General features: G+C 36.8%; 5 protein-coding genes across 6 annotated transcripts in view; 3 read left to right on the top strand and 2 right to left on the bottom strand.

The window, feature by feature from the left end:
• Positions 1 to 1,016: 1,016 nt before the first annotated feature.
• Positions 1,017 to 1,953, top strand: LOC104822391. The gene has a single exon (XM_010553600.1). The coding sequence runs from the start codon at positions 1,018 to 1,020 to the stop codon at positions 1,873 to 1,875; it is 858 nt and encodes a 285-aa protein (XP_010551902.1). The 5' UTR covers position 1,017; the 3' UTR covers positions 1,876 to 1,953.
• A 1,601-nt stretch (positions 1,954 to 3,554) lies between these two features.
• LOC104822390 (beta carbonic anhydrase 1, chloroplastic-like) lies at positions 3,555 to 7,159 on the top strand. The gene is made up of 10 exons (XM_010553599.1): positions 3,555 to 3,841; positions 4,707 to 4,768; positions 4,954 to 5,103; positions 5,255 to 5,303; positions 5,429 to 5,545; positions 5,620 to 5,673; positions 6,090 to 6,175; positions 6,281 to 6,386; positions 6,583 to 6,741; positions 7,025 to 7,159. Exons 1-10 carry the CDS (start codon positions 3,638 to 3,640, stop codon positions 7,061 to 7,063), a joined length of 1,026 nt encoding a protein of 341 aa, XP_010551901.1. The 5' UTR covers positions 3,555 to 3,637; the 3' UTR covers positions 7,064 to 7,159.
• A 1,695-nt stretch (positions 7,160 to 8,854) lies between these two features.
• LOC104822389 (transcription factor WER) lies at positions 8,855 to 10,430 on the bottom strand. Its single transcript, XM_010553598.1, has 3 exons — positions 10,133 to 10,430; positions 9,814 to 9,943; positions 8,855 to 9,475 (listed from the first exon to the last, which is right to left on the bottom strand). The coding sequence occupies exons 1-3, from the start codon at positions 10,266 to 10,268 to the stop codon at positions 9,046 to 9,048; spliced, it is 696 nt and encodes a 231-aa protein (XP_010551900.1). The 5' UTR covers positions 10,269 to 10,430; the 3' UTR covers positions 8,855 to 9,045.
• A 2,068-nt stretch (positions 10,431 to 12,498) lies between these two features.
• Positions 12,499 to 16,150, bottom strand: LOC104822388 (pentatricopeptide repeat-containing protein At5g14770, mitochondrial). Of its 2 annotated transcripts, XR_773178.2 has the most exons (3): positions 13,120 to 16,150; positions 12,957 to 13,008; positions 12,499 to 12,831 (listed from the first exon to the last, which is right to left on the bottom strand). XR_773178.2 is itself a non-coding variant. In XM_010553596.2 (2 exons), exon 1 carries the CDS (start codon positions 15,964 to 15,966, stop codon positions 13,123 to 13,125), a length of 2,844 nt encoding a protein of 947 aa, XP_010551898.1. In that variant the 5' UTR covers positions 15,967 to 16,150; the 3' UTR covers positions 12,866 to 13,008; positions 13,120 to 13,122. The 2 variants fall into 2 exon arrangements, 1 of the variants encoding a protein (XP_010551898.1); XM_010553596.2 differs by lacking the exon at positions 12,499 to 12,831 and having other exon boundaries at positions 12,866 to 13,008.
• A 1,131-nt stretch (positions 16,151 to 17,281) lies between these two features.
• The window catches only part of LOC104822387 (formate dehydrogenase, chloroplastic/mitochondrial), a 2,851-nt gene continuing 2,745 nt past the window's right edge, over positions 17,282 to 17,387 (top strand). The window contains exon 1 of the mRNA XM_010553595.2: positions 17,282 to 17,383. The gene's annotated coding sequence lies outside the window, so the exon portion shown is untranslated. The remainder of the gene's footprint in view (positions 17,384 to 17,387) is intronic.

Below are 17,387 nucleotides of genomic sequence, written 5' to 3'. Positions count from 1 at the left end.
TTATAGCTTTAGGCTGTCACCCCGTTTCTCCACATGTGAATTCTAGAACATAACATGCATGTATATCTTCTTGAATATCTTGTTTCCATAATTATAGATGACAAATTTTGATAATATATGGAGTCTAGATATGCATTTAAATGTTGGAATAAAATAGGATAATACCAAATTAAGATGAACAATTAGACAGTTGGTTTTGAAAGTGTCATGTTCTGGTAGGACAGTCCTGCCCTAGATCTTACTCGAGCCCTTGGGATATTTTAAAAGATTCAAGTCTCCTTTTCAGTATCGTAACATTTTATCTGCAATGTATTAATTTTTCTCTATAAATAAAGAATCCACCCCAATAGATCCGAATATGTGATATTTAAGCTCGGGGTTGAGAAAGATTCGTGACAATAAATTAATGTAATTTATTCTTGTCAACAATAAAATGATGCGTAGAACATGAAAATTATATGAAAGGGTAGATACAAATAATTAGGTGGAGTTTCTTCTAGATGTGCAGCCCGGTCCATGGAGCATTCATACATATGTAAAAAGTAAATACGAAGGTTGATTATGTTTTTGTAAGAAATGCTTATATTTGATTTGAAATTTATATGGGGTTTGCAACTTCGTGCATGTTCGGATAGCTGATTTTATATTTATATATATATATATATACACACACACACGATGAAGGGTACGTAAAAAACTAAATTAGTGATGATACATATCATCTAAAACGTCTAATTATATTGCCTGAATATGTTATAGGTTTTGTATTTTGTTTTAATTATCTTATAAGTATCACGTATTCACGTATACGGAGTGTGATGAACAAGGTAAACTAATTTTTATATGTTATTTCGTCTGTAGCATATATATATATATATACATATGTATATGTACTATGTTTGCATTTTAAAATTGTGTACCGATCACTTATCTATACGTTAACTCTTACAATCAGAGTCATACAACATACGTTTCCTATGTGTTAAGCAATGACAAGCTCTCTACCATTGCATGTATATGCACAAACATACGTATAAATTCATACATAAACGCATATCTCCATCACGTCCAAGCGTATACCCCACAGACACGTATTACATACAAAAAAAAGGACACTGGATGGCTGAGAATACAACGTTCTTGTTATGTCTTTCGAACAGAGAAACAGAGGAAGAAAACACGTTGACTATGATGCAGGATTCCTCCACGGTGTCATTTTGCACCAGCTTCAGTTTCTACACCTCCGTCGACTTTACCGACGCCGCCGTTAAAATAGCCGGAGAATCCAGATCAGGCTGCATTGTTCCAGATCTTTACTCCGTTAAAGTCGACGGAGACTGGGAGGATGACGTGGACTTCGAGTTTGTAGCCCCCAAAACGACGCCGTTGCGTGAAGACGACCTCTTCTTCTTCCCCGCCAAACCAAACGACACGGTCCCGACAAAGCACGAGGAAGACGATGTCGTGGCAACCGATCTAGAAATCTCGAGGAATCTTTTACACGGAGAATGGAATATTCCGTCATTGTCTTCACCGTCACTTTTGTCGTCAGAATCCAATGATGGGGAAAATTTACGGGCGGGAGGTCGTCGCTCCAAGAGCAAATCCAAAGGAAGTTCTTCTGGAACACCGAAACGGTGGCGTTTCAAGGATCTTCTGATGAGAAGCCAAAGCGAAGGCGGCGACGCCACCTCGATTTTCACGAACGGGAGCGACGGAGAGAAGAATAAGAAGAAGAGTTCAACTTACGCCAAGAGGACCCACAAAACGACGCCGTATGGTGTCGCGCAAGGGGATAAGCGAAGAAAATCTTACTTACCGTACAGGCAAGATTTGATTGGAGTTTTCGCCGCCGTGAAAAGATTATGCCACTGACCGTAGTTAGTTTTATTTCATAATTCAGCACTTGAGCAAATGGAAACAGCAAATCAGCCCTATTTCCTTTTCTTTTTCTCTTTTTTTTTTTCATGTGCAAAGAGTTTTGGTGTGGTACTGGTATCCGATTCGCTCTGACAAAGTTGTCAAAGCAGACACGTCATCAAAATGTATGCCACGTGTAAAGCGCTACAAGAAACTGGAGTGGCCACGAGAAAAGCGGGACCCACTTGAGGCCACGTGGGCCACTTGTATCTTACACACTCCCTCTGCCTCTTCAGCTGCTCCACATTCCGTATATGGCTTTCTTTTCCAATTTTTTACACATAATGAAAGAAAATGTTGACATTTATGGCGTCTTATTGCATAAAAATGTCGACATAGTTTCGCTTCATTACATAAACACACCAAATTCAACCCTTTTTTTTTTTAAACACATTTTATATATCTTCATCCAACCTATATAATATCCTCCTTCCCAATAGAAGCCATATTTGTCCACTATTTTGATACGGTCATCTCCACTCGCCAAGAGGCTAGAGAGTGCAAACCCAAAGAATAAAAAGAGTGTCGTGCCAACTTTTTGTAATGTTCGATTATCGTTCGTTGGCTTGACAACCTTATCTGGTTGACAAGAAGTGCGTACGAGAAACATCACCCCAACCATGTTCATTAATTTCTCTCTCTCTACATGGCTGATATATGTAATTGTAACTTGGGATTTTGCTTTTGCATGGCAATAGATCCTGTATTTTTTTTTTAAAGACAACCTGGTATTCTTTTGTGCATAATACAGTTAGAGATAGCTTATTGCTGGTCTTGTGTCGACCAACATCTGGATGTGAACCAAAGTTTTTCGGTAGAAACCCGAAAGACGAATCGTTCATGTGTGCGGATGGGGTCACCATCTATCGTCCTCGAACCCACGAAGGTAAAAATCAAAGAAACCAAGACTAATGATATATAATATATATATATAATCTCATCAAGCATTTGTGTGTATTTGTATATATGTGTGTAGATGATAATAAAGGAGTGGTGCATGGTGTTTATATGATATGTGAGTGGGAAAACTATGACCATTGCCTTGTTTTGGAGATAGAACCTTATCCTCTCTCTCCGCCCCTAAAATTCAACCATCACCACTCCTTCACCTTCCACTCATACTTCCCTCGCGTTTTCCTTCTAGATTATTCGCCGCGTACGTGTCTCCATTTTGTTTCTTTCTCCTATAAAAAAAAAACAAATATTTCGATAAACTGTACCTTTCTTCTTTCAGTACTGCATCCGCATAATACATGAATTCAAAGATTAGTGGAAGATAGATATAATTCTGGATTGATATTTAGTGTTAATTTAAATATGTAACCCTCGAACCATTTGGCCTCACGTTACGTTCACAACCGAGTGGTGAAATATGGCACGATGCAACGAGGAATGTACTTAATTGGCATATCGTAGATATCATTCATGCCCATATACGGTACAACCGCAAAAATTATTACAAACGAAATAAAAATTAAAAAATAAATAAATAAAACGGCCGTTCACCGGATTCTCTTTCCTCATCCACAAAACGGAACAAGGTTTCTTATTCACCTTACCTTTCGCTTTCCTTATCCTCGTCCCGAACCCATTTCAGTGTTTTTAAAAAACCCGATGTCTCGCCAGTCTTGTGCTAACTTCACTGAGTGTAAATTAATATACACTCTCATTAACTTATTAAAAGTCTTATAATATTTAGTATCATCGTCCAGAAAAAATGTCGACGGCGGCCGTCAACGGTTTCTTCCTCACCTCCCTTTCCCCGGCTCAGACTTCTTCTCCGCAGAAATCCACTGTTCGTCCCTCCATTGTCGCCCGCCTCTCCTCCTCTTCCTCCTCGTCTTCTTCTCGTTCTGTCCCGAGCCTTATCCGTAACGAGCCCGTATTCGCTGCCCCCGCCCCCATCATCACCCCTTCTTGGGTACATATATATTCTACATTCCTCTCTCTCTCTCTCTCTGCAATCCTACATTTTTCACACTACGTGTGTTTGCATGGTGGTTTTCGTATATATGTTTAGACAAATGTGAAGATATAGTATTGGAGATATATACGTATTACAATAATTGCTTCGTTTGTTTTTCCTTACATCTTTTTATTATTATATATTATATTTCCCGGACGAAATTAGTGCTCGCAACGAAAGGGCCGGCGTTACGAAATTAATGTTAATGAAATGATTGCACGAAAATGCATATCGAGTCATACGAACAAAAGGGGACTATGGATATTTAGTTGATGGAAGAACAATTGCATGGGTGAGTAATTACAGTGAAAAGACGCATTCCCACTCCCGGAACCATGTGTCCGAAATTGGACTTCTAATTGCTTCAACTCATTATACGATGTCTTTAAAAGGTACTTCCCGGAAAGTTGGGAACTCTTACTTTCCCCCCAAGAAAGGTGGCAAGTATTTATCTCTGAAATGGATACTGTGTGTCATTATCATATTTTAATAGAGCTTTTCGCCTGCTGTTATCATATGATCATATTTCAATTTATCCCAAAAAATAAATATCATTTTATTGTTTTTTTTTTATGTGTGTTGTATGTGTGGGTAGATTGGTAGTGATATCGCCATTGATATTAGCTTGCAGCAACCTACCCATTTTTGCTCCTAACCACCTTGTACCAATCTTAACTACCCAAATAATGCCTACGTGGAATTACATATGTGGTTGAAAAAACATATTAATTTGAAACTCTTTAATTAGTTTTTAAAATTATTTATCAATTTTCCGGGAATAAACCTATTTAATTTCGGTGGGTCGACGACAAACTTGCAGAGAGAAGGAATGGGGAATGAATCATATGAAGAAGCCATTGAAGCTCTCAAGAAGCTTCTCATGTAAGCTTCCCCCGATCCCACGAGACCAATTTATTATTATACTGGAGAATTAAAAAAAATCTATTTTATGATTTAAACGAGAAATTGATATACGGTTATTAGAGGAAAAAAAAAGTATATAAAAACAATTAATTGATGAATATGAAATTGAGTTCGTAATGTGACCGAAACGAATGAATGGGCAGAGAGAAGGGAGAGCTGGACGAGGAGGCGGCGGCGAAAATGGGACCCATAACGGCGCAGGCTCAGACAGGTTCGTCCTCCGACAGCAAACCCTTCGACCCCGTCGAGCGCATCAAGCAAGGCTTCATCCACTTCAAGAAGGAGAAATACGAGTAATCTTATTATTTTTTATTTTCTTTTATTATTATTATTACTAATATCTCTCTCCTCCTCCATTGCTCTCTATACATTTTCTCTCCTCATTATAGTATATACACATGTGTTATGTAGTTTTATAATATTTGTTTTTTGAATTACTTTCAGTAAAAACCCAGCTTTGTATGGTGAGCTCGCCAAGGGCCAGAGTCCCAAGGTAAAAAAAAAAAGAGAGAAAAATCTAATATGTAATTGGTTTATATATATATATATACGGGTGTGCTTATTATATACATGATTAGATCGATGAATTTGTAAAAAAATGAAAAAAAAATGGTGCAGTTCATGGTGTTTGCATGTTCGGACTCACGAGTGTGCCCGTCACACGTGCTGGACTTCCAACCCGGAGAGGCCTTCGTGGTCCGTAACGTCGCCAACATCGTTCCTCCTTTTGACCAGGTATACCATCATCACCGTCATCATGTTACCATTGTAGAGACGAAGTGTTTGACTTTGACTTTTTGTCAACGCAGGTCCGGCACACCGGAGTTGGCGCCGCCGTTGAATATGCTGTTTTACACCTTAAGGTGAGGCTCTCCGTCTCTGCATGTATATATACTTTCTCAGATGTGTGTGTATAGATACGTGCTACTGCGTATACATGTACGCCTGTGTCCAAAATAATTTTGAAAAAAACCATTCGTGGTTAGCAATGATTGGAAATTAACATGATTCGAAAATTGCATGGATTTTAATCATCTTAAAATGAAAAATGAGGCAAAGCGCGATAACGCATGGTCAAAATATAATAAGCCGGGCCAGTGTGACCAATGGATCGTATTGGGCCGAACCGTTCGATAAATATAAATGATGGGTTTTATAAATATAGTATTTCGTGATATGTATTATGCTGCGATATTAAAATTAATAATTCGTTTTTCAGGTTCTGACTGATAATATGTGTGCATGTGGTATTCATATAAAGTTGAAATTTTTTGTGTAGGTGGAAAACATTGTGGTGATTGGTCACAGCGCATGCGGTGGGATAAAGGGGCTTATGTCTTTCACATTCGAAGGGCCCAACTCCACGTAAAATTAAATATATATATATATATAATAAACAAAGATTTCCCAATTAAAAATTAATTAAGTATAAATAATATTTCCTTATATAAAAAAATAATTAAATTGCAGTGATTTCATAGAAGACTGGGTCAAAATCGGTTTACCAGCTAAGTCTAAGGTTTTGGCGGAACAAGGAGATTCACCCTTTGAAGCCCAATGTACCTATTGTGAAAAGGTACATCTTAATCATTGATTACGTTACAATGTAACTTAGCCCACATATATATGTGTGTTATATATATATATATATATATGTGTAATATATATATATATATATATATATATATATATATATATATATACATATGATGCAGTTTCTGATACATTTGGTGCGTATTTTTTTTTTGGAAATCGAAAAAAAAAAATTGCAGGAGGCAGTGAATGTGTCGATAGCAAACTTGTTGACATACCCATTCGTGAGAGAAGGGCTGGTGAATAAGACGCTTGCATTGAAGGGAGGATACTATGACTTTGTCAAGGGCTCTTTTGAGCTTTGGGGACTTCAGTTTGGCCTCTCTCCCTATACCTCTGTATGAACCAACCCATCATCACCATCATCATTACCATCATGATCATATATATATCCATATCCATCCATCCATCCATCCTTCACATCTTCTCCATGTACATGTTTTACCTAATTTGGCCATGCCCATGTAATCTGTTGTCCGCCCTTATGATGAGCTCCCTCTTTCTCTCTCTCTCTCTCTCTCTCTCTTTGCTTTTCTTCACCTTCCAACCTACAAATTAATAAATAATAAATAAAAATCCGGAGACAGTTTAATATGTTTCTTTTGTATGTTGTTTGTTTAGGTTAAAGATGTGGCTACCATACTTCATTGGAAGCTGTAGGAAGTCTTTGCATAGAGGTCATTCAAGCCAAAGATTGGTCTTTCCCTTTTCACTTTTCCCAACTATATATATATATGAACCCTTTTTTTCCATGTAGATCAATATATATATAATCCCATTAATATATATAACTAAAGCTTTTATTATTAGCATATCTTGCAGTGGTCCCTTTCTATACGTAATTTCAACACATATAGCGCATGCATGATTGATAGATAAAATCACTGAGGAAAACAAATACAATGATATCTCATATATATGAAAACAATAAACCCACTGCAAGAAAATGATATGCTAATATTGTACCCGTCATATATAGGATCTTCTGCATCGCATTTTTCCAATACCAAATAGTTTATATTATAGTTTTTTAAAGTCATATTAGATTTTCAATATATATATATATATATATATGGATGTTTTCGACATAACAATAAGGTGAAGAAACCACCTTTTAATTAACACCACATCCAAATTGCCTACTTTGTTTTTGGTACCCTAAGTTAGTTCCTTGTTTACTATTGTACGGAATTATACACTGTATATCTTAAAGGTAGCTTTTCATTAGTCTTAGATAATCGGAACTACCATTATCTTAAATTGATGAACAAAGACATCTCAAAAAAAAAATTGGACCTTGTTTTATAATTTTTAAAATTTTTATATTTTACATTAAATTAATTATAAATTTTTATACGTTTGAAATTTATTTTTGTAAAATAGAATATAAAAAGTTAATATAAATAATCTTTTTCTTAATTACAATTCAAATGAAAATTCTATCGTTAATAACATTAATAAATGAAAAAAAAGATGACATTTTTATTAATAAAAAATATAAATCTTATAAAGTGATAAAAATAAAGATTAAATTGCACAACGATTGGCACGCCTTCTAAGAAGGATCTGTTTGATGAATAGAGACCAACCATTAGTCAGCTTTGTATGTACGTGTGATCCTGGTGGCCTTGTCTATGAACAGAATAAAGGAAAAGACGTTGGGCTAATATATTCTAAACCCTTGATTTCTATATTTGAATTTATATTGAATCTTTGTTGAACAAGATTTCAAAAACCCAGCTATATAAAATTAATAAGACTATATATATATATATATATATTTGTAGGGTTTTGAAATTCAAGCTTGGAAAAAGTCTAGACAAGAACATGAATTTTAACTGTTAAGGGGAGACAACCTTGTCATATAGTATTTATATAATTTTCTCTTAGGGCAGGGCGAATATAAATGACAACATTAAATTTATTTAGTTATTTTAAAGGGTCAGGACAATTATAGTGCTATGCCAAATGGTCTTTATTTACATGCGCATTAATATCCTATATTAATTACCCCATGAGGTGAGACCATTGGGACCATAAATATATATATATTTTTATTAATATGATTAGTCAAATTACATATGGACTATGAGTTGGGATTCTTTCTGGCATATTACTGCCCTGTCCTAAATTATTGCACCCTCTATTAAATTTTTATTACAATGCACCCTTATGTGGTGTGCCCCTGCTTTCATTAATCACCTGTATACACACACACACATACATATCCATATACATCCTTCAACTTCTCTTATTTTTTTCGCATGATTTCTAAAACCTATAATATATATATTACCATTATAAGTTGTATACATGTTTTTGTGATCTTGAATTGAAAGCTATTGAGCACCCTTTTTTATAAGGTGAAATATAAGTTGGCCCGTTTAACAGAAACAAAATATTCATATAGCAATTTATATAGAGTTTATAAGTTATAACCAGACCCAGAAGGAAAAAAGAAAAAGAAATTTCTTAACAGAATGATTAAGCTAATCATACACTGCCACATCAACAATATATTTCAATATTACCATATTGTTTGATGTATCAGTGTTTGACCAGCTATGAAATCAACATAAAAGAGTAAAAAAAAAAATAATACAGAAACATATATAGGAAACAAACAAACAAGAATACGGGGATCAAAAGCAATGTCCATCTATGAAATCCATCATGTTGGTGAGAGTGCTCAGATCAAAATCATCATCATCATGATGATGATGAACCCAAAGAGAACCCATGTAGCCACTCTCTCCCCCTCCTCCTCCAAACATCGGTCCAATGGTCTGAAGATGGAGGCTTGGAAGCAGTTGGAACTGATCCAATATCCCTTTGTCCGAATCAGAAGCTCTGATCTCTTTCACCCTTTCCCCGTTGATATCCGAAAACTTTTCTTCAGATGCGTCCGTAGGATTTGGAAGACTTGCCGGAGCATCATCACCGTTTCCAATATTCATGGATTTGCTTACTGTTTGATCTTTGATTCCCAGTTTCTTGCTTAGGTGCGTGTTCCAATAGTTTTTCACTTGGTTGTCGGTCCGACCAGGCACCCTTTTAGCGATCAAAGACCACCTACAATATACAACATATACATACATATATATATATATATATATGTATTGTACACATATTAGTGAGCTAAATAATTCTATGGAACAACAAGTTTGAAACATTTTTCTCTGAATGGATTGAAAATTCTCCATCATGTTTCTATGTTCTCGATAGCCTTATAAGAAAAAAAAATCTATGAATTGTCAACGAATTCGCGAGTGGTGTAGCATTAGTATAGAAATATGAACCCTTTCTCGGCAAATGAATTTAAATGGATATATATATATATATATATATATATATATATATATGTAAATATATATATATATATGTAAATATAATGAATATACAAAATTCACCTATTCCCAAGCAACTTGTGTAGCCTAATGATGAGATCTTCTTCTTGCTCAGTAAAATTGCCTCTCTTCACATTTGGGCTAAGGTAATTCATCCACCTCAACCTGCAACTCTTTCCACACCTCTTCAGACCTATTCAATCCACACAATCCAAAATTTCAGAAAGACCCCTAAAATTCAAGAAAACTCCCCAAAGACCCCTTACTTTTTGTCTCGCCCCCAAGATCGTTCAACTAATTCGGGAAAAGGCATAGTTTTTCTTTTTCTTTCACCGCCCACCCAAAGAAAATAATCTGGAGAACAAGGAGAGAGAAAAGTGACCAGTCTTTTTGGAGATGCGGTTCCAATGGCCTTTGCCATGAGCTTTGACATAATCCATGAGGATCTTGTCCTCTTCCACTGTCCACAAACCCTTCTTGTACTCATTGTTTCCTTCATCTTCTGTCTTCTTTCTCATTCTTTTTTTTAGATTTTTTTTTGCTTCTATTTGCTCGATCGAGAGAGAGATGGAGAGAGAGAGAGAGGGAGAGAGGGGGAGGGGACAAGCGTTAGGGAACACAACACTCACTTTGGTTGAGTTTTTAAGGAGCGTTTGTGTGAGATAGGAGAGTAAGTATACACAGTGATTTGTTAGGGTGTTGCCTTATATACGTATACATGGTTATATATGTGCATGATATTGTTTAAAAATAGCATGTGACAATGAAATGATGACAACTGATCTTCAGAGATGCCAGCTAGCGGTAATTACCGCATATTGATTGCTTAAGAATTTAATTAAAGTTCTTCAATGACAGATAGTGACTAAAACCAAAATTTGTCCCACACACAAGAAAAAAACACAAAATAATGTATATCAGATCTGATGAAATGTTAATCCGAATTTTTTTGTTCTAATATTTCAACATATACTTTAATAATATGTAACTCCGTATTCATTATATAAATTAATTAATTACGACTGGAGAAGAGCAGAAGGCCAAGAGGAAATGCCACAATCTCGACACGACGCCGTTCAGCGTCCCACCAGGAGACGAGGACGAGGCTACTTCTCTCACAGCCCTGAAATGGAACGATGTACGTACGAACTTGTTACAATACAGGCCCGTTTATGGGCCTGTATCAGGATTCTCGGGCCCAATTATGAATCACACGGCTTGGGAGTGGGTGTGGCTCGAAGTCTCGAATCATTCGTTCTCAGATCAGATGCCTCCCCGGACAAACATTTCGTTATCTTACACGACGATCACGTGGCTATATAAACAAGATTCGACTTTGATGATCGAGCTCCTCAGGCATCGAAGTTTCACATGTCAGACCAATGCTTTTTTAATTTTTTTTTAAAAAAAGAAATTGCCGGACCAATGTTTATTTATAGCCAGCTTTTAACTAGTAGAACACTTCAGTAATTAAATCTCGCTGTAAAACTATAGTAGGAAACAGTAAAAAAAGAAAGAAAATAGAGCTGATTGATATGTGTATACGTATATGGACACGTTGCAAGCGAAGAAACTGGTTGACTATATATCGTTTTTTTTTTAAAATTTGTTACATCATTAACATAAATTAAATGATTTTAAATTAGGTGGGAAATTGAAGAAACCCCTTTAGTTGTTTTCTACCGCGTGATTTAGCTCTCTGTAATGAGTGAGAGAATCTTCAATGTTTTGAATAATTAGTAAAATAAATAAATATTTTAATGTTGGAGTTCTTTGTACGAGTGAGAGAATCTTTTGAATAATTAGTAAAATAAATAAATAAATAAATATTTTAATATTGTGGAGCTCAACAGAAAAGGTAAGTGGCATGAAAATCAGCGGATATGATTAGGAGGAGGGTGGTGATTAAGAGAGGCTTTTGACCCTCTTGGGATTGGGATTTGTCATAAAAACATTGTCATTAGAGGCAAGAATAGAAGCTCCCTCCCTCTCTGTCTTTTTTTTTTTTTTACATCTTGGCCTTCGCGCCACGACTGTTACATTTCCATGCACATTGCACATGTCTTATAATAATTCGGTCCAATTTTTATCATTACGTGTCCTGCTGTTGGATTCGATATTTTTCAGATTTTTATTTATTATTATAAGATTTTGTATATACACAGATGAAAATGAAAAAAGGGGATTGGATGTAGTTGGCACATTTAAAATTTTCAACAGCTTCAAGTTTTGCTTTTTTGAGAGACGAGCCAATAAAAGGATAATAATTCCTGCACCTCTTAAATGGTCTTTATCTTTCCCCTTATTTTCATTTACATTTTTTTTTTAAAAAACAATTCACAATATCTGATATTTTGTCCATATTCAAACATGTAATGAAACCGAGTTTTTAGCATGCACCCATGAATTAATTAATATCAAAATGAAATTCTTTGTACATTCGTAATGATTATAAAATCTACTCCTCTCCTATGAACACTTTAAATAACTGACATAGAGATAATATGTGGCTCTCTATAAATTATAGACGTACGTTTTAAATGATTGGATACGATATAGCTTCCCTTTTGCAAAATGAACTATTTGACCTAACGACCCTCTTTAGAAAATAAAAAATAAATAATAAATTGTACCATCTTATCATATAATTAAGAAGACAATATTCTACATCCCACATAAATATCACAACAGTATAAGGCGTTATAATAATAATAATAATAATACATACGTAATCCTGTTTGCTGAATTAAAATCTAAAAATACCCCACTTCCCATAAATACACACTTATCCCAAGTCGTATTGTATATTTCTATACACGCGGCGTCTCCTTGTTCGTCCATGCGATGCAAGCATGTAACATTAGAACGACCCATAAGCCCATCTTAGGCCCAATTTAGAACGGCCCATAAGCCCATGCTAGGCTCAATCTACATATATTGGAATTTGGACCTATACCCATCTCTACTCTTCTCGGGCTTCACCTGTTTGCATTCTAAGCTCGTAAGATCTTGTCTGAACGGCCCAGATTAATCGGCACAACATGATCACAGTCGACGACCCATATACTTGCATGATATGATCTGTATGATGAATGTCACATTCCAAAATATAGAATAAAAATGAAAAACTTTGAAATTCTATTGATGATACAAAATAAAACTATGAAAATTAAAATGAAAAAAATTAATCGAGAGGAAAGCTGTACAGAATCGGAAGACAGTCCTTTCTGCCTGAGTATATTCCTTCCCACACACAAACTGCAAATAAAAAACATCAATCTTGAGAGGAAACATCAGAAAATGGAATAGAGAAACAAGAACCTGACGATGGAACATACACACACACACACATATATATATATATATTACCATTTATGAGTTTAAAGAACTGCAACTCTTTTTCTTGCTGTAATACTCCTTTAAGCGTCTTTCCCAATTGGCCTCCATTCCCGGTTCAGAAAATGCAGAACAGATGTGGGAAATTGTACGGTCAAATGGGACCAGTCCCTTTTCATCCATCTCCATTAACAGCCCCTTCGCCTCTTCCAAGTGCAGTGATCTCTGTTTCCTATTAACCTTTGGAGGGGTGCTAAGTTCGCACAGGCCAGATATCATGATATCATATGTTGAAGAATTGGGGCTGACTCCTCTCTCTTTCATGTCCATCATTAGAGCTCTTGCACGATCCATCCTTTTATCCTTTATGGATTTCTTGATAAGCACATTATAAGTGCTGGTTTTGGGTACAAGCCCTCTGGCAATCATTTCAAAGAACATCTTGAAGCTTTCCTTCACGTCCCCTATCTTCGCATGACCAAAAACCAAAGTATCGTAAGTGGAAGAGTCCGGATGAAGACCTCTGTTCTTCATCTCGCAAAACCATTTTTCCACTTCCGCCATCCGACTAGAATCCAAGAGACCCTTTATAATTGTATTATAGGTCGTCAAATCTGGGGTTAAACCCTTCTCCAGCATATCATAATATGTAGCCAGAGCCTTTGCTACATGACTGCCTACAAAGTACCCATGAATAAGGGCATTAAACGTGATAGTATCGGGGGAGAAGCCTTTGTCTTCCATATCTTTTTTCGTCTCAGACGCCTTCTTTGTCATACCTAATCTGCATAAAGTTGTAATAAGAGTGTTATAAATCGAGCCACTGAGCTTGATTCCCGAATCCAGGAGTTTATTGTGCATTTTGAGAATTGCATCAGCTCTTCCACACTTTGAAGAAGCATTAAGCAAAATCCGATAGGTTGTCAAATTAGGATGGCTCCCCATAATCAACATTTCATTCAGTATATCCATTGCTTTCTCCATCTCTCCTTTTTCACAAAGCATTCCGACCAAAATGTTGCATGTGATCATATTTGGTTTTATTCGGTAACTCTTCATCTCATCCCACAGCTTGACAATACTTCCAAGTTTTCCCTGCTTACGATGAGCAGTAATCATGGTGTTATATGTAGCAACATCTGGAGCTAAACCTTGTTCTTCCGCTCCTGTATAGACTGAGTCAGCTTCATATTTGCCGAGCTTTAACAAACCATTGATGTACACATTGTAAGAAACAATATCTAACGGAATGCCTTTCTTTGACATCTCTTCAGCCCACTCTATAGCTGCTGATTCATTCCCCTCCTTAAAGAACCCATCCATCAAAGATGTGTAGTTAACATGATCCAACAACACACCTCTAGAAACCATGCCTCTGGCTAACCCAGCAACTTCTTCCATCTTTCCAATTCTTTTGAAGTGATTCACTAGGGCATCCAGAATATATTTGTTCTTCTCCAACCCCATGAGCTTTATTTCATCAGAGAGTTCAAATGCAACTTCTTGTTGACCAGCTTTAAAGAAGCCATCAATAAGTGAAGCATATGTAAAAGCATTCGGCATAACGTTTTTGTCAATCATTTCCCTCATAACACTAACAGCTTCTTTGAGCATTCCTTTCTTCACATAGCCATTTATCATACATGAATATGTGACAACATTGGGAAGAACACCTTTCTCCGCCATCAGTGATAGGACAGATTCTGCACCAATTATATCTCCCACTTTGCATAAACCATCCATCAAAGCAGTGTAGGTGATGACATTTGGAAGATTATCTTCTAACAACAACATCCTAAAGGTGTCCTCAGCTTCGACATGCTTTCCGGACTTAAAGAGTCCATCCATCAAAATGGTATACAGAACCAAATCAAACGGAATCCCACGCACAACCATCTGACTATGAAGAGCCAACGCATTGTGGCAACTTTCTGCTTTAAACAGTGAATCAACAAGAACAGTATAACATACGCGGTTGGGATCCACACCTGTCTTCTCCATTTCCCTTAGTAGCAACCATGCTTCAACAATTCTTCCATTCTTGCACAATCCGCTGATAATCGAACCACAAGTAACAATGTCGGGCAGCAGCCCACCTTTAACCATTTGCCGGTACAAAGAACACGCTTTTTCAATGGCTCGGTGCTTGCAGTAAGTACTTGCCGGTGTTGGTTCAGAGATTTCATCAGTTAGAGCCTTAGATCTAAAAAGGCCTCCTTCCTGACAAAACCCATTAATCAAGGTCTTGTAGCTAACGCAATCGGGCATTATACCCTTCTTCACCATTTCAGACAGAAACCCATAGGCCTCGTCAGCCAGACCATGCTCACACAAACCCCAAATGACAATATTATAGGTAACAGCATCGACTTTGATTGCCGTATTTCTGACTATGCTAACCGCAAAGCTCAGTTTACCCACTTTGCACAAAGAGTGAATCAACACATTGTGAGTAAAAACATCGGGGGAAACCCCACAAGTTATCATCTTGCTGTAAATCACACATACCTGCGAGACCAAACCAGTGGTATTCAGATGGTGAATTAGACGATTCCACAGGTACAAATCCGGAACAAAACCGAAGTTGCACATCCCAGAAAGCGTCTTTGTAACTTCCTGGAGCCTCCCAAGGCTTAAGTAGAGCCGAAAGAGGGTCCGGAAGAGAGAGACGTAAAGACGGGTCTTCGGGGTCGAAACCACAGCTTTTCCCGGAACGAAAGCTCGGTCTAGTGCGCATTCTGAGCTTAAAGGGCTAGTACCGCTGATCCCTGGGTTCTGGGGTTGTTTGGTTGTCGAGAAAGTGCTGCAGCCCGGTAGAAAAAGGCGAATTCGAGGAAATATACCCTTTCTCGTATAATCATGCAGAATCTTTATCATCATCAGCGAGATTGGGATTCATTTATGAGATCCCAAATCAAGGCTGTTGCTGCTTATTTTCTTCTAACGAGCTCCCATGGCTGCCCGAGAGAGTTTCTCCGACTGGAGAAGAGCAGAAGGCCAAGAGGAAATGCCACAATCTCGACACGACGCCGTTCAGCGTCCCACCAGGAGACGAGGACGAGGCTACTTCTCTCACAGCCCTGAAATGGAACGATGTACGTACGAACTTGTTACAATACAGGCCCGTTTATGGGCCTGTATCAGGATTCTCGGGCCCAATTATGAATCACACGGCTTGGGAGTGGGTGTGGCTCGAAGTCTCGAATCATTCGTTCTCAGATCAGATGCCTCCCCGGACAAACATTTCGTTATCTTGAAATCGAATCAAAATCAAATCGATTAAAATTAGACAAACTATATATCATCGATTAATATACAATATATAATATATCTAATAAAATAAAATAATATAATGAAATTGTTTTATAAAGTAAATAACTAAAGTGGGGTTTTTTTTAAACTTTTCTTCAATAATGTTTCGAAATTTTTTTATTTACTATTATAATCGAACTAAATTTTTATTTTGTCATAATTTTAATTAGTATAACCAGATCAAACCAAACTAAACCGAATCAATTAAATTCAAATACCCATTTGGCCATAAATTTTCAAAATACGGAATAATGGAACCCAAACATCAAGAAACCCTGAAAGGTTTAACAAACCCCGAAAATTTGATAGTGGAGCAACGCAATAAAAACACCGAAAAAACTATATCAAATCAAAAGAACATATAACTACATATTCTATTCAGAAGGACGACGACGATTTGAGGCCGTCGTGGGAGAAGAGACGAAGGCCGAGCAAGTGCCACAATCTCTCCACGACGCCGTTTTAGCGCCCCAACTACGGTCACAGAAGCCCTAAAATGAAGTTGACGTGCATTTGAACCTATTACGATACAGGCCCGTTTGTAGGCCCATTTAAGTATTTTGGGCCCAATTAGAGGATCGTAATAAAACTAGAATCTTTTTGTGGTAGTTTTCTTTAGCAGATTTAATTAATTAATAACAATACGATTCCGTAGATTTTACTATCGTGTCTCATAATTTTATTTAGCATAAATAATTTTCTGAGACGATAGGAAGTAATAGACTATAGTTAGTAAGCCCTCTTGGCTAATTTTAGTGGTCAGGTGCTAAGAATGCCTCATAATTGATTTTTAGTAGATCCAAATAAGTCGTTGGATATTTTCGATATTCCACGTGGCGAACAGTGGAGGATAAGGGAGAAAAGGATTGTTGTTTCGTCCTACATAAAGGGTGTTTATGTCCTTTCGGTGAAACATCATCTCCACGAGAAAGAGGAGAAAGCAGCCAAATTCAAATCGTTCTCTAGTTTTCGAGCTTCGATCTCTTCCG

This window comes from Tarenaya hassleriana, unplaced genomic scaffold (genome assembly GCF_000463585.1).
Source record: "Tarenaya hassleriana unplaced genomic scaffold, ASM46358v1 Cleome36, whole genome shotgun sequence".
In the NCBI taxonomy this organism is placed as follows: Eukaryota; Viridiplantae; Streptophyta; class Magnoliopsida; order Brassicales; family Cleomaceae; genus Tarenaya; species Tarenaya hassleriana.
This window is presented reverse-complemented; position numbering and strand designations above follow the sequence as displayed.

Excerpts from the sequence above, each read along its gene's own strand:
- LOC104822391 (XM_010553600.1), top strand. The coding sequence starts at position 1,018 with ATGCACAAACATACGTATAAATTCATACATAAACGCATATCTCCATCA.
- LOC104822390 (XM_010553599.1), top strand. The coding sequence starts at position 3,638 with ATGTCGACGGCGGCCGTCAACGGTTTCTTCCTCACCTCCCTTTCCCCG. Across the intron at positions 4,769-4,953 it reads GCTCTCAAGAAGCTTCTCAT|AGAGAAGGGAGAGCTGGACG; the intron begins GTAAGCTTCCCC and ends ATGAATGGGCAG. Across the intron at positions 6,742-7,024 it reads GCCTCTCTCCCTATACCTCT|GTTAAAGATGTGGCTACCAT; the intron begins GTATGAACCAAC and ends TTGTTTGTTTAG.
- LOC104822389 (XM_010553598.1), bottom strand. The coding sequence starts at position 10,268 with ATGAGAAAGAAGACAGAAGATGAAGGAAACAATGAGTACAAGAAGGGT. Across the intron at positions 9,944-10,132 it reads CCGCATCTCCAAAAAGACTG|GTCTGAAGAGGTGTGGAAAG; the intron begins GTCACTTTTCTC and ends TGGATTGAATAG. Across the intron at positions 9,476-9,813 it reads CACAAGTTGCTTGGGAATAG|GTGGTCTTTGATCGCTAAAA; the intron begins GTGAATTTTGTA and ends TGTATATTGTAG.
- LOC104822388 (XM_010553596.2), bottom strand. The coding sequence starts at position 15,966 with ATGATGATAAAGATTCTGCATGATTATACGAGAAAGGGTATATTTCCT.